Source organism: Phasianus colchicus, chromosome 9 (assembly GCF_987193195.1).
Source record: "Phasianus colchicus chromosome 9, bPhaCol1.hap1.1, whole genome shotgun sequence".
NCBI lineage: Eukaryota > Metazoa > Chordata > Aves > Galliformes > Phasianidae > Phasianus > Phasianus colchicus.
The window spans coordinates 21,948,675-21,964,966 of record NC_143444.1 but is presented as its reverse complement, the minus strand read 5'-3'; the positions used below and the strand labels follow the sequence as shown (position 1 = coordinate 21,964,966).

General features: G+C 37.1%; 1 protein-coding gene across 2 annotated transcripts in view; it reads left to right on the top strand.

The window, feature by feature from the left end:
* The window catches only part of ST6GALNAC3 (ST6 N-acetylgalactosaminide alpha-2,6-sialyltransferase 3), a 209,171-nt gene extending 195,125 nt beyond the window's left edge, over positions 1–14,046 (top strand). For both annotated transcript variants that reach the window (XM_090146513.1, XM_090146514.1), the window contains 2 exons: positions 9,339–9,446; positions 11,022–14,046. In XM_090146513.1, coding sequence (XP_090002639.1) covers positions 9,339–9,446; positions 11,022–11,208 — 295 coding nt within the window. In that variant the 3' untranslated portion in view covers positions 11,209–14,046. The remainder of the gene's footprint in view (positions 1–9,338; positions 9,447–11,021) is intronic.
* The last annotated feature ends 2,246 nt before the right edge of the window (positions 14,047–16,292 follow it).

Below are 16,292 nucleotides of genomic sequence, written 5' to 3'. Positions count from 1 at the left end.
CATCAGAATAATTTGTCTGGATTGAAGATTTCATTTTTTTGCTAAAAATATTAATGTTCCATAACCTAAAATGATCTTTTGGCTTGTACAAATAGACAGTGTAGAGAACAGTTCACTCTTTGCAGTTCCTGATTTGAGTTTATTAAATGTGGCTTTGCAATACAATATTGTAGGGAGTATCTATGGAACTGGAGTAGAAGGTCTTGCATTCTGCCTGCTATACTTGGTGGGGAGACTTTAGCATGAATGTTAAATTAATACTTAGGTACCACTGGGTGCAGTGTCTTCCCCACTTGGATGAACATGAGTATGATCTCATGCTAGCTCTTCTTTTATTTTCACCATAGCAAAAAACCAAAATACCGTTATAATAGCTTCTGTTCCCATTCCAACGTCATGGACTTACAACGTGCACCTTTAGAAAGTTGTCTCTTACTTTTTGTTTTCAATATAGAAAACCTAATAGAAGTTGTTTTTATGAAAAATGCATGCTGTTTTCAGCCAAGGTTAGAGGAACTCCCTTCAGTTTCTTGTCTTGACAGGATAAGAGCTATCGAGAAATTTCTTCTGTGTTCACCTACAATAGATTCCACTAAAATATGCAGCTAGGAGTAGTAAGTGTCCTTTATTACCAAAAGAAAAGGGTGGGAAAGCCTGCCTAATTAATTCTCTTTGGGGATTCTGGATTAACTGCAGCTCTGTTTAGTTTACATCCTCCCTGGAGAATAATGTGCAGACTCAAGACAGCAAGTGTTGATTTAAATGTCGATACAGGAAAAAGTCAGTGTTGTGGGTTGTTGGTTTTTCTTCCCACTTGACACACTTCTGAGTTTTGATTCATTTTTAGTTACAAAGAATGAAAATTTAAATCCTTCTCCACTCCCTTCAGTGTGATGGGAAAATGCTAAACCAGCGCACACCAAACTCTTCTGATGACGAGAAGAATGAATAAAGCTGCCCTACAGAAATCATGAAACCAGTGCCAACGCTGCAGCCATCAATTCCCATGTCACCAGTTATCAGAGATGAGCTCTTTTGAATGAAGGCTTTGACCAAACGAATGGAAAGTGAAGAGGAGTGGGACAGGAGTATACTGTGGTGCCACAACTAACTTGCATGATTGAGTATTGTCAAGGGAATTTGGCACTACATCCCATTTGCTTCAGTCCCTGCAAGCATAACTAATTGTACTGTAGAGAAAGCTGTAAACTGGCATAGGACAGAATAGCTACATTTCCTGATGAGTTCAGAGTGGAGTGAATTTTACTCAGGTGATTTCCAAAGAGAAGAATGACATATAAAGATGCCAGAAGCTTGGCCCTCAAATATGCTGATGTGAATTTAGCCTCCTGTCAGCTTCCTGTCTTTACAAATATAGTTGTGTAGTTGTGATGGTTATTATTATAATAATTAAAAAAAAACAAACAACAACTTAAAGAAAAAATTACTGATCAATTTTTCAATGACATCAAACACATAGATCTCTTCTGATTTAATCATCTATTTTCTTGTCAAGTAAATCCAAGTGCTAATGGAGATACGCAGAGCCATGCAATTCAAGTTCTCTTTCTGCACCATACACCTCCTCTGGGCTTAGGTTACTGGTAATCACGCATGAGCAGCTTGACTTCTGATCCCAGGTGGCAGCTGCAAGCAGGGCACTTTCAAAAGACATCTTTTACTAATAGCTTGAGCACATGCATTGGCGTCAGCTGTGCCTTAGACCACAGTTTCTACTTATGAAATGGAAATGAAGACAAGTGTTCAAAAGAAATCAAGGTAATATGTTTTTCTGGAAATGGGGGGATGAGGGATGAGAGTGGAGAAGAAAAGAAAATTGAGGTCTGTTTGTTCAAAAAAATAGTATCTTGTTGGGTCTAAGAGTATGGCTTACTGTTTTGTAAGTGGTCTGCACCGAGATCACAATTTGTATCTGAAGAGTAAGTATGGGCTGCAGAAGCTCAACAGCTGTAAGAAATTTAGTTAGCAATTCTTGTTCTCTACAGGGAATGCCACTCAACATGAAAAGACTAGCACAGGCTTTGCAGTAAGAGAATCAGCTTGAAAATAGTACATATATATTGGAAGGAAGACATTAATCTAGCTTCTAGACTAGTTCATTAGTCTAGGTCCTTCCCTGTGCACTTTGCAGCATGTTAGACCTCCATAGTTATTACTGATAAACAGGAATTGTCCTTTTCTCCTCTCAGCTCAGCAGCACAGGTGTCTGAAGGAGTCCTCTCTGCCTGGATGAAATAACTTCCTTCTTTTGCTGCTTGAGTTCACAGCTGAGCTGAGATGCATCAAAGTCAGGTCAAGAAATCAGAAATAAGGAAAATACAGAAGCCTGAGCAGCAGAAGTCAATTTCTTTAAGCTGATTTTTTCTTTTTCACCTTTGTTCCAGGTTTCCATGTGTTTATTGAGTAGAGCAGAGAAAGAGAGAAAAGAAAAAAAATATTATACACAACACAAAGATGGGAATTATATGCATAAGTCACTTACCAAAGCAGATGCTGTGTGGATTTCAGTTGTTGCAGTAACACATTCCTCCCTAATTCTAATTCTAATTCAGCAGCATCCCTTCTGTCTTTTTTCAAAGCCATTTTGACACTGGAATTAATTTTTACATCTCTTTTTCAATTCTCCTGGGCTGGTTTGTGACCCAGGAGTCACCTTTTCATGTGTACTCATAGCAAATTCAACTGAGATGGACTCTTGCCCTCTTCCTCTATGTTCTGTCAGCACAATATGAATACAGATAGAAGACCTATATTTTCTGTAGATCAGTTGGACAGTATGCAACCTGACTGAAGTTTATTTTCAGGATTCACTGTAAGGATGTAAGGATGGTCTGCCAAGACTTTAGGCATGCAGGTGGGCATCGCGTTTCCTCTCCCAGGTACATCATGTTGGGCATAGTCACTATCTGAATCTGGAATGTGATCTGTGCTGTTCATAATGCATTACACTTGTTTAAGCTTTGCATGAAACCATACACAATGGATAATAAAACATCTGTCCACATATAAATGTTTCACTTTTCAGAATGACCTGAAGCACCATGTGGGCCTTTGAATGTGTGAGACAGCCTGCTCACTGCTTGAGGGGCATGGCTGTTTATTATTAGATGTCCTGCATTGTTAGGAATGCAAAGCAAACACATGCGTGCACGCACACACATGCAGAAGGATGAATAATTATGATAAACAACTGCCTAACAGGTATCTTTGTAATGCAGAAACAGCAACCATTTTTACCAAGTGAAATCAATTCTCTGTGCTGGTGCCTGGCTCATTGCTCTTCTTGTGCTATTTTTTCTGCGGAATGTATATAATGAAATTATTAGCAACAAAGCACCGAGTCATACTGAAAACAGAATTAAATCTAGGCAATTGCTAATGCTTTTCAGCATTTAGAGTCTTAGCCTTCTCCTATACTAGATTTATTTCCTTTCTAACAGCTTTCTGGCATAAGAAGTATATATTCTTCTCAAAGAAGAGGTGAATAGAAAATGAACCTTGCCGTCATCTCCAAGGTGGAGGCATTCCGTTCGTTAGCTCTCTTTAATCGTGTAGGTACAAATCCACTCTTGCTATGGAGAGAAAGACATAGACCAGATCTGTGACCTGGGGAGTGCGAACGTTTAATTCAGCAAAGAAGAGTTGTTCAGCAGTTACATTCAGAGCTCCTTCTTCAGAAAACGAACAAAACCAACAAAACAAACAAACAACAACAACAAAACAGAAATCTCAATCAAGATAAGTACAATGGCAGCATTAATTTGGTTAGCATAGAATTGAATAATGGATCACCAGTTTGTGCTAGTAGATAATTATTTTCTGTTGTTTTTAGTTGTAAGGAAATAGACTGTTATTCAGAAACCTACTGTCACCTTAGGAGAAAACAAGCTGGAAGTCTTCAACAGGGGAGGACAGAAGGGATACATGCTCTCCCCCTCACTCCTGAGGGTCACTCACCTGAGTGGCCGTGCCAGTCAAACCAGAGCACACCCACTGCTTCCAGAAATTTAACAGGATCTTGATGCCCTGCAGGAACAAATCCAGAAGTACTGTGGCCACATCTACCTGAACAGCTTTTAAACAAATACTGACTGTTATTGAAAATATTTCTATTTGTTTTAAACCATTTTCTACAAATCTTTCATGGTGTTGAAGGACCTCTCAAGCTATTAAGCCTCTACTGATCGCATTACACATCAATTGGGCCCCTCACTACAGGAAAGACATTGAGGCTCTGGAGCATGTCCAGAGAAGGGCAATGAAACTGGTGAGGGGTCTGGAGCACAAGTCTTACGAGGAGTGGCTGAGGGAGCTGGGGTTGTTTAGTCCGGAGAAGAGGAGGCTCAGGGGAGACCTCATCACACCCTACAACTTCCTGCAGGGAGGCTGTGGTGAAGAGGGGTTTGGCCTCTTCTCCCAGGCAACAAACAGGACCCGGGGAAATGGCCGCAAGTTGTACCAGAGGAGGTTTAGATTAGACTTAAGGAAGAACTTTTTCTCTCAGAGAGCGGTCAGGCACTGGAATGGCTGCCCATGGAAGTGGTGGAGTTGCTGTCCCTGGCAGTGTTCAAGAGGTGTCTGGATGAGGAGCTGCAAGATATGGTTTAGTGCTTGTGGTAGCAGTGGTAGTGTGAAGACATTTGGACTAGATTATCTTATAGGTTGTTTCCAACATTGTGATTCTATGATTCTATTTATTTATTTACTAATTTATTTACTAATTTTTTAGTAAAAAGTTTTACTAATTTATTTACTAATCCGGGGCCTGACAAGCTGCTGTAAGTAAAACTGCTGATGATTCAGTAGTTTTGGTAGGCGGGTCAACTGAGGATCTGAGTCTATAAACAGCGCTTATGAGATAAGTGCTTATGTGTTTTCGTCAACTAATTGGCCTGGAGAATCTTGTCATTTCAATCTGTCATTGTTGAATTCCATTTTACTGCAATATTTTGAAATGAGGCAAAAAAAACTTGTCTAGTTAATACTTTTGGCTGCTGCTTAATAGCTTCTTGAAGTCCGAAATTTCTTAGATTTTCCCCTTAATTAACACTCTCTACTGACCTTCTGTGCTCTTTGGTTTCTCCGAGGAACGAATAAAAAATAAGCTCCTAAATAATTTTCTGGAATCAGATTGACATGAAATTACTTGTCTACTGATTGTCTCTACCTTAACAAACATTATTTTTTTTCAATTTTAAATTTTAACATGAAACTCCTCATTGGAAATTACAATCCACTGAACCATAGAGCTAGAATTGATTGTCCACATAAAAGGCCTGAGACAACCGAATAAAGAAAATAGCCTCTTAGAATCTAATGGTAAAATCAGAACTCAAGTGACAGCAAAAGTTTCACCCAATTTGAACTCACATGCACTTCATCATTAAAAAAATATACCTTCATTTTCCTCTGATGAAAGAAGGAACCAGTTTTTCCTTCGTTTTTCTGACATCAAAGTGTGGTTATAGGTGTCAAGATGAATTTCAGTCTGCAGCATTTTTATGAGGCATTCTGTACTCCATCTTCTTTATATCTATTTCATATGCTTTTTGTAGAGTATCGGAAAGCTGAGGCAAAAGAACTCTGTCTAATTGTCTGTATTTAAAATTATTTTTAATTAAAAGTTTTTTTGTATCACACGTGACAAATCTAGTAATTCTAGATATATTTTTACCATTTTCTTCTAAAATACAGAAGAAAAGTCTTAACATGTTGTGAGAAACGACAGATAAAGTGCAAATTATATGTTTTGCCATTTGCAAATAACGAGTAATCTTGGCACTTTTATATTATAAGATAAGATAATGACATGTTTAACAGATAAACTCTCACTAAGAGCAAGATAGACAAGCATATACTTTGTTTTAAGCATCTTAATTAAATTGATCTAATTGGTCTTTTCAATTGTTTAATGTTAAGCATATGCTGGATGATATTTAGCAGAACGAATTACATCCCAATAACACTTTTCTTTAATAATCCTTGTAATGTAGGAAGTATGCAAAGTAAACTTTCCTTTTCAACAAAAACAGACAAAGTAACTTTTTGTGAGCATTGCTTTTTTCTTGCTGCACCCAGCTGTAAATCACTTCTTGAAAGCAAAATCATCCTTTTTTAAATGCGTTTTTTGAAAAATAGTGCATTAGTTTCTCTTCAGCTGTTGAGACAATTTCTTGCCTAGATCTGGTGCCCCATTAATTTTACCGTATAAGAAAAAGTCACTTGGAGCCATAGGGAAGAACTTTGGATTTGCTGTGTGCACATATATCACAGTAGATTTGCCTATATATATATATATATACGTATATATATATATATTTGTGCATCTACAGATGACGCTTAGCTAACTCTTATTTCCCCTATTTGGAGATGAATGTTCTTTTACCTTCAGATTTGTGCAGTAACATAGATGCTATGTATGCTATTCTTTACTTCTAATGTAAAAGTAAAATTTGAAATTTCAATGCAATTACAGTAACAAGAGGAACTCTCACATAGGACTCAAAAAGCCCTGGCCAAAAAAAAACTCTCCTGTAGAGAAAGAAATTGCATGCATGGTGTTAGCATAATAACAAGGGCTGAGACATTGCTTTGCAGTACAGTTTTATGGGATGATATTTTAAAAGGTATTCCAAGATTTATGACTTTTTAAGGACAGCTAAAATTGTTTTCACACTTCTAATATTGCTTTCACTGGAATTTTGAAAGTACGTTTACAGTATCAGATTGAATTCTAAGGTGTTACCAAATCATCCAGAGTCCCCACTGCTTAAGTGTATTCCCTCATATTCCTGTGTGTCTTCAGAGGAAAAAAAAAAAAAAAAGAGAGAGGAATATAAGTGCTTTGTTTTAAAACACATAATCTATATGCTGTCATGTATTTCATCTCCCAGGGAAGGTATCTAGAAACTCACTCTCTTGTTTTTATTTATTCTGCCACTGTAGTATATAGATGAGAGGACTAAGGTTCAATGATGTTAAAACAGGACATGAAATATTGATTAACTCTTTTTTTAAAATTCTGTTTTTCTCCTGAGTATAGCAAATTTTAGATGTTATCGTCAATATAGTATTCTCCAATAAATATCCATTATTGGAAGGATCCTGATCTTCATAGTGTTTTATAAATGGTTATTATGATTTTAAATGGCTTTAAAAGTTCAAGGGTAGTGTACTGGTGCAAGCGCAGGAAGCAAGTTAGAAGCAATGCAGCTTTTTATCATGGCAGGATGCTACTCTGAAATAACATGAAATGGGTTGGGAATTCTCTTTGAGAAAAATTCTGTTTGAAGAAATGGAGATCCTAGAGGAACAGGCAAACAAATGTACAGTTTTGTGGCTATACGATGTCAAGTTAAATACACAATTATAATTGGTCTCCATTTAAGGAAAAACGAATATTTAACATCCTGGCCTATTCCCATTGGCCATTTTCAGCACTAACTTAACCCTTTATTTCTAGCTTCCAGAATTGTCCTTTACTCAATAAAGTCAGTTCTACAGAGGAGCTTCCCCAAGGAAAAAGACTTTTTGGAAAGAGTAAGGATAGAAGTTCACTCTGTCTAAGCTGTGAGGAATGTTTGACATGGGCAAGGAATGGAAGATGTAGCCTTGAGTTGTTTGAGTGTTCCTGTGTACAGAAGAATTCCCAAGGGGTTAAGATAGTTGTTTTTCACTGAAATAACAATATTTGTTTGAAGAGCTAGAGTTTCTTTAGGAATGTAAAGTTCTTGGAGTCTAATTTCCATAATGGTAAGCATTCACCAGGGCAGGAATTTGAATCTCTGTCTCATATGCGTCAGGTAAATGTCATTATAAAGGTTGTTTATGTAGACTTTTACCCATCTTCTTAGTATTTTGTCAAACTGCAAGGAAGTAACAGAGAATCTGAGCTAAAAGCCACTGATTGGCAGATTTACCCAGAGGTTACCATGGTACATCCATGCTCTGAATTGGGAAGAAGCCCCTGAAAATGGTTTTTCTGTCTCACAGAAAAGCTAGATTTTATAGTCTGGATGTGTTGCTATATGTTATCTATCTGTCTATCTATCTATCTATCTATCTATCTATCTATTTTTTTTTTTTTTTCCAAATGAAAGCTTTATTCCTACACCAGGATGAAAATGTTTTCAGAAGATACTGGTGCTGGGAAAAGCTGATTTGCACGTAGGCCTACATGGGAGTTCTTTTGTAGCCAAACTTAATTGAGTGCAAACCTTAGGTTACTTTAACTTATGATGGAGAACAGACTGCTCCCTGCTGTACCCAGAGCTTAAAGCTGGAAGATATGGCATAAAGTTAAATTATCCCCTCCTATCACTCATAGCAAGTTCTCTCAAACTTATTAACTAAAGCTAGGGCTACAACTTCTTGGAAATTGGACAAGTTATTTATAATTTCAAAATAATGATTTTCATTTATTTCAATCAAACTGAAAGCCATACATGTGCAAAGCAAGATTTCAACCTGCTTGTAAACACTGAGTGCTGAGTTCTTATTATTTACAAGGTAAAGCAGTATGTATTGCTTGCTCAGATTGTATATGTAGTTTTGCTGACTCCCTGTCCACCATTAGTAACACTTGTGTGAGTAAAGTGAACAAGATTTGGTCTGTAATTAACAGTGTACACATTTGCTTACATAGCCAACATGTGAGTCCAATCCTTGAGTGTCATTTGTTCTCACTCATGTAGGTAATACTTTTGGACTGATTTAATAGAACTGGTTATTTCAGCAAAGGTTATCAATTTGGGCACTGCTCTCTTGTGCTTTCTCTTTGCTTTGTTATCTTAATGATAGCACAAGCTTGTGTAAAGCAATGGACAAAAAGTTTTGTTTCTCAAAGCATTGTGTTATATGGTTTTCCACCAAAATGGCCTTAAAGCTTTAATCTCTGTGCAAATTTTCAGGCAGAGGATGTAAAATTTTGCTTGTGGAAGAGAACAGTGAATACCCACATGCATACAGCTCAAGCTCTGCCAGTAGTTTGCTTTCTGATGAACGTAATCTTATTTTACAAGCTCTAGTAATCGTTATCTTTTGGATGTACAAATAAATAATTTTCTGTCTAATGGGAGATGCATTGTTTGACTTCAGATTTTAACTTTGAAGGTTTTTTTTTCCTGTGGACAATAGCTTGAGGCCTCAAGCTGGCAAGAATGAGAGTGTATCTATAAATAATTCAAAATAATTGTGTAGTTTTGACAGATTGTCAAGTTGCTTAATGTCTTTTGTCCCAAGTAATAGATTACATTTCTTTGATAAAGTGTTGGTAATTTCTCATTGCAATTTATTTTCTGTATGTTGTATTTTCACAGAGTCCAGTCAGGTTCATATCTCAGTACGGGTTGGTTTACCTTAATTTTGGCTATGGATGCCTGCTATGGAATTCACGTCTATGGGATGATAAATGACACCTACTGCAAGTAAGATCACAGGAAATTATTTTCATGCATCTACAATGCTGATGTCTTGTCAAAATTTCACAATTGATTTTAATATCATAAATCCAAAAAAAAAATGGATCAGGCAGCCATTTCCCAGTGTTTTGCATTGATGTGAGACTATATTGTCAGCATACTTCGTACTGATATGGCATTTGCTGTTGATAAAATAAAAACATTTACAAAACCTAACACCAGATGTCATAAGGAACTATTTTTAATCAAAGATTTTCTACAGTTTCTGAATTAGCTGGAAATAAAGTATGTTGCTATTTTGACAAAATGTACTTTACTGCTAAAGAAGAAATACTAATATGTTAGTTCTCTACATGCCAACTACACCTGAAAATGAAAGATACTGATTACTCTGGATAGTTACCTGAAATTACATTTTACCACCATTGAGCAACCTACTTGAACTTTCTAGTTTATATATGGCTTGTTTGGAATAGTAGGGGGTTTCTAATTAGATAATAAAACAAGTCCTGCAGGCTTTATCACAGTAAACTGACATAAATTCCAACCAACTACTGTTAGTGACCTTACAGTGACAATGGATTAATTCTATTGTCAGAAGTATAACTATAAACACTATTTTTAAAAGTCCAAGTGAAATGCTTGAACCTACAGTATAAGGCAGCAAATATAAAATGAAACAATTCCTCATTCACAAAAGCAGGAAATGTCATAAACAATAAATGGTTAATCTGAGCCCATTTTTCTGTAGTCAGGCTGGTTCATGTCCTGCATGTAACCAGTGCAGAGAGTCCCCAGCTCCTAGAGTAAGGTCATGCAGACCCTCACTTTGTTTTCTGCTTCACTCCAGTGTGGCAGTCATTCTAGTAGAGCAGCCCCCAAAAAAGGCATTTGAGTCACAGCTGTTTAATTAGGATATCATAAGTGTAGAGAGAGACTTTTTAGAATTTGCAGATCCCACTGACTGAGTCATCCAGATGGAATGAACATATGTTGTTCTTTGTTTATGAAAACACACTAGGTGCCCTGAGATGAGGAGTGACAGAACTAAAGTTGTCCTCACAGAGTTCAGCTGAGCTGCCACTGCATAGCCAGGATGTAAAACCAGTTAATGCTGTGGATAACACTTAAGTCTGTTGACAGCAGATAAGGATGGGTTTTCTTAAAGCTGCAGTTCTGCCTGCATCACCTTCTTGGAATGTAGATGATTCTAACTACCTTATTCATCCAGTCCAAGGACCCGTTTCAAGGTTTTGGACTACTCAATGAGTACACTGTCTTCAGGAATGGAGCTTCATGGACTAATAGTTCCTTACGGCCAAACTAAACTAAGAGCTATCCCCTCAGCTTTTTGCTGACCGATAACACCAGCATATGCCAAGAGATACACTTTTAGCTTCCTTTTCTAAAGTACAATTCATACAAACTGTAAAAATCATTAAATTATAATTAAAGCCCTCACACAATTTAGAGAAGGAGCTGAAGTGCCAATAAACAGAAAGGATTTCAGTTAATTCAGGTGCAGTATATATTATTGATGTTCTTGGAAATAATTCTTAAGTCTATCTTTTCTTTCCCTAGGTCAGAAGGCTTTCGCAAAGTTCCCTACCATTATTACGAGCCAGGAAGAGATGAGTGTGAAGAATACTTTCTGCATGAAAATGCTCCGTATGGAGGCCATAGGTTTATCACAGAAAAGAAAGTTTTTGCTAAATGGGCCAAAAAACACACAATAATATTTACACACCCCAACTGGACGGTATCTTGATACTGGTTTTCTTAATTCTTCCTGAATAGCATAATATTACAAAATTGTGTCAGTTTACAATAATTTTGCTTACATCTGGCAGGCTTTTTTTTCAGCCTGGATAACAGTAAACTAAAACCAGGAGACAAAGTGGGTGATGGTTCAGCTGTTAAGTGAAGCTAACCAAACTGTGGAAGGCAGACACAGTGCTTGTTATTTCTAAGGGTTTTACCATCCAATGCACTTTATGCTTTAACTGGATTTTTCTTCAGCAGTTAAAAAGAGATAAGATTTCCTGTGTGTGCAGATGCTCACAGGGAACTTGGTTGTCCTTTAGAACTTGTCCATCACCTTAGTTAATTAAAATCAGTATCTTTGGCTCAATTGCAGTACCGAAAGTACTGCAGAAATAGTTTCATTTGTGCTATTAGCAGAAATTTTCCACAAAGGAAATATGAAGAAATATACAGACTTCCAAAGTCTAGTTGTCTTTCATGTTAGTGAGCAAATGTTAAAAAACATCTAAATACTTTTACATGTTAGCACTTGGGTGTATGCTAAAATTAGAGATGAGCTAAACATGGTTCTTGAACTGCATGCAGCTTTCACATCAGAAAATATTACTTGCTCAAGGTTCTTGATTAATTCATACCTTCTAAAATGCAGCTTCATTCCATCCTGATCAAGCTGCACCATCTTGGATGATGCGTTTTATGCTTTTTGAAACTGCTATCCAACAGTTTTGCTCCAGCAGTGTGGAACTTGGCTTTCTTTTATAGCCCACACTGAACTTTTGGCTGGTGTAACTAGTCTGCTGTCAGTATCCAAGCTGGTTAGAGTAAGTCTGTCACATGAGCATCTCCATTTTCTCCAGTTATGCTTCTGAGTTGCTCCAACATCCAAAGGCAGTACTGACAGTATTTCCCTTTTAGCCATCATAATTTATCTTTCTAGCTTCTCCATCTTTAAAAAATGGGGTGATACCTATCTACCTCACAAGGGAGTTGTGAGGATTAATATGAATCCATGAAGCACCTTGCTGATAAAGAATGCTACAGTGCATTCATTCTTACCACAAAAACAATGGTACCTGTCATTTTTTCTTGTCCATTGGGTATTTGAAGAAAGTGATGGCATGTCTGGATCTGATGGCAGATTGCTCTGTGTGTCCTTATTCCTACTGAGGATAATTTGTAATACTAAGCTCCCCTAGCTGCACTGCTTCAGGTGGAGTTGAAAGAACTCACCACTTTGTATTATCTACACATCAAGAAGCAGTTCAAGAATTTTAAAATATACTCATCTCTAGTTGAAATAAGCATTTCCGAGCTTACTTTCACAGAAAGTTTTCAACTGCAGCAGATTCATTTGTAATATGACCATGAATTTTATTTAAACTGTATTTAAATGAATGCTTTAAGTTTAGAATGTGTCCTAAGAATATTTTAACATCTGGAATGTCAGATTCAACACTGTAATAGCCAATACTGTGAACACTTGAAAGAATTACGTGTGGAACACAACACACAGGGTTTACTCACTACTTTAACATTAACCAGTAGGAAACTTTGTATGCTTTTGTAAATCATGAAAAGCAGAAAGTAAAAAAGATATTTTTACATGTAAGTATTTGTATACTATTTCCTATTGTATATTTGTACATATAAATCTATATTTTATATGTTCATGACATGTATATTCTCATCATCAGCTGCAACTCTCTGAGGATGGGAACGAAATCTCATTACCAGTGTTCCTCCTTCTGACCACTGGTTTCTTCTTCCTGTTGATAGGTGATGCTAGGCTATAAGGCCTCTTGCCTTTTGTATTTTCTCCTGTAAATGTAGCTTGCTGATTTTATTTTTAATATAGCTTATCTTTCACTGTTTACTTTAGTGCCATAAGTGTTCATGCTGGATGCCAAAGGCTGGGGCCATTGTTACAATTGCAGATAAATATCTATATCAAAATACAGACTCTGTCCCAGACCTATGTGACTTGATGTCTCATCTTCCTGCTTGGAAGAGGAGAACAATGACATTTTCCTACTCCCTGACTGACTGACTTTCTTGTAAGCTCTTGAGACAGATACTCAGATTTGCAATGTATTGCATTTGTGTACTGCCTTGTAGAAGAGATGCCTCACATATCTGAAGGTTACAGGCAATGCTCTAATATAAAAATAGTAGTGTTAAAGTGGCTGTTTCTGGTCCCTGGAGTTTAAAACCAATCATAGTCTAATATAGCACAGGATAAAATCCAGTGGTGAAAGGGTCATGGATGCATGAAGGGTTGCAGTAGTAAAAGACAGCGAGCTAGATTTATTGTTATATACATATTCATCTTTCCAGTTCAGATGGATGGCTGGATAGACAGAAAGCTAATAAAGATTGTAATGCAGGATTTGAAGAAAGCAAGGCACACAGAATTAGGAACAATGTCCCACATTTTGTACAGGGAAACATGGAACAATCAAAAGCCCCCTGTGGGGAGAGGGGCTGGAAAGTCAATCTGGACTTGGATTTAGAAGGTGTTTGGATAAAGTGAATGTTACAAAGAAAGTGCTGCACAGGGAGTGCAGTTGGGCTGAACAGATTTACATGAGAAGTGTTCTCACAAAGTGTAGACTTTCTCTTCAGAAAACATAGTGTAAGAATTCTGCCTGAGTTACATTCACATGCATGGCAGTTTTTAAGCCTGAGAAAATTTTTAAGGCAGTTACAGCTTGTCAATGCATTGTAAACTGAGTTTCATGCTGCAGCTCTTTGTGGAGTGCTTGCATGCAGTATGAAGTAATATCTCGTGCTACGAGTATCTAAGAAAAATATAGCTCTAGGAACAGTGAAATGTACAGCAAAATTGAGAAGATCGCTAGAGTGTGGTTGTCACAGACCAAAAGTAAAAGTGTTGTAGAGGGGCTTGGATTTGTGGTAAGAGATCTGCTTCTAGAAACACTGCATCAGGCTTCATTAACGGTACAGTAAATGAACGTTGGTTCCATTATTTAAATGAGCCTGTCTTTAGCATAAACTAAACACACATTTGCATGATTTTTATTATCTGATTAAGGAACTGTGACCACTGTGTTGAAGATGATTCTACAAAGAAATGACTTTGTAGAAATTTGTTACAAATCAGCACTGTAGTACTGAAGAAAAAAATTCACTGCTTGGCTGTATGATAAGAGATCTTGATTCACCTTCTGAGAACAGTTAAGACATCAGCTGAGAATCATTTATTAATTCTTTAAAGTAAAGCCTACTACAATTTACTGAATGTAATCAGATCCTAATTGCTTATTCATTCAAGCAGTCCTGTTTTAATGAACTAGTTATGAGTATGGAACAAGCAGGGAGTTTACCTTAGGTTTTCAAAATAGATCTTCGCGTTGCTGCTAATAGAGGAATACTTACAAATAATTTGGTGCTTTTTTTCTTTTTTTTTTTTTTTTTTTTTTACCATTAGTCAACTAAGTCATCACCAGATGTTTCTTCTATAATTTAGTTGACTGTTCAAAATACATTTTAAAAAATATATTTTTTTCAGCTTCCCATAGCCTTCATCTTATTAAAAGTTTAAATATTAATATATTTCATGTTGCATTACCTTCTGATTTTATTTTTCAGAAAAAGAAGTTTTGAATAGGAGCAGAAGTTTACTTACAGCTTTTTGATTGCCAATTCACAGTTAATTAGCTGAATAATGAAAAAAAAAAACAAAACTGGATTTCATTTTCCAAAACAATGTAGCAAAAATAATGTCAACCTTTTCATCCCCAGAAGAGGTCCAGATCACTTCCCTCTGATTGTACCAAGGCCTCTTAGCAGAAAGAAAATAGCAGTTTCTGTATCCAGCCAAATTCCCTTCCCATCTGGGCTGGGAGAGTTCATCTGCAGAGTGCTTGTATCAGGTACATCAGTAAGCAGAAAGGATTGAGGAAGCGTTCTACTAAGGAGCAGATGGTGTTCCAACTTCTAAAAAATGCCCCTAAAATTCTTCAAGAGAGGAGTACCCCTTGATCTCTCCTGCAAGTATTTTTCCAGATGTTCTCTTTCTCTGAATGCCTTTAGCTCTAGAATTGCTCCACTCTCTGATGGTAATTACCACCAAGGAGAAAATGCCCTTGCAGGAAAAGGCAGAGGAACATTCTGTGTTGTGAAAATTTCTGTATGAGCAACACCACAGATGAAGAAGTCAGTCTGGTACGATTTGAATTGTCAGTTAAAGACTCACTGATTTAAGCATTTCTGAGGACTGATTTCAAACTAACACAAATCATTCTAGCAAGTTCAGATTGTGAGTAGTGCACCAATCCCAGTAGTACATTTTTTGTACTTCTGAGTACTCTGGTAAGCAGTATTTCGTCTGTGAAGATAGTGATGTTAAGGAGGAGACATTACAACACTTGGAGGGCTAAACAGAAGCGTGGTCATACACAAAGCCAGCCAGCAGCAGATCACAAGTGCTCAAACAGAGGAAATGTCCAGGTAGGAAAAATTAATGAAGTAATCCCTCATGAATTATAACTGGATGGTGCCCTTACCACTTTGCATATTGATACTTAAATGTTGCTGACAATTTTTTTTCTGCATATAGCTCAGAAAGAGCATACGTCTTTAGTGAGGCTTGAGCAAGTCTGAGATTTGTTTATGATGAACCTGAGGGTACCCTGCAGAGTGAAACTCTGGTGTCAGTGCCAAAGGATTACAGAGAGGTCTCTGTGGTCATTGCCATGTACAGTGTACACCAGGAAATCATGAATTTACTAAAAAAGAACTGTTTTTCCTGACTAGGCATAGTTAGCTCTTTTGAGCAGAAAGTGTTTCATTTTCAGCAGATGTGTCTCATTCTGTCCTGAGAGGGTACAGAGGAATGTGACTTAACCACGGGGGAGTGAATATATGATATGGTGAATAGCCAGCCACCAGGTTTGTGTACATTTCTCTGGATATTTTTTGATGTATAGCTAATGACACAGAGGAAACCAAGCTTTTTGTAAGCTTTGTGTCGCATAATCCACAGAAGTCTCTTGTGTCTGTTCTGCACTGGAGCCTCTAGGCAAACCCTCCAGAAACAAGGTGAAGGAGAAAGACACCGTTTTTCCC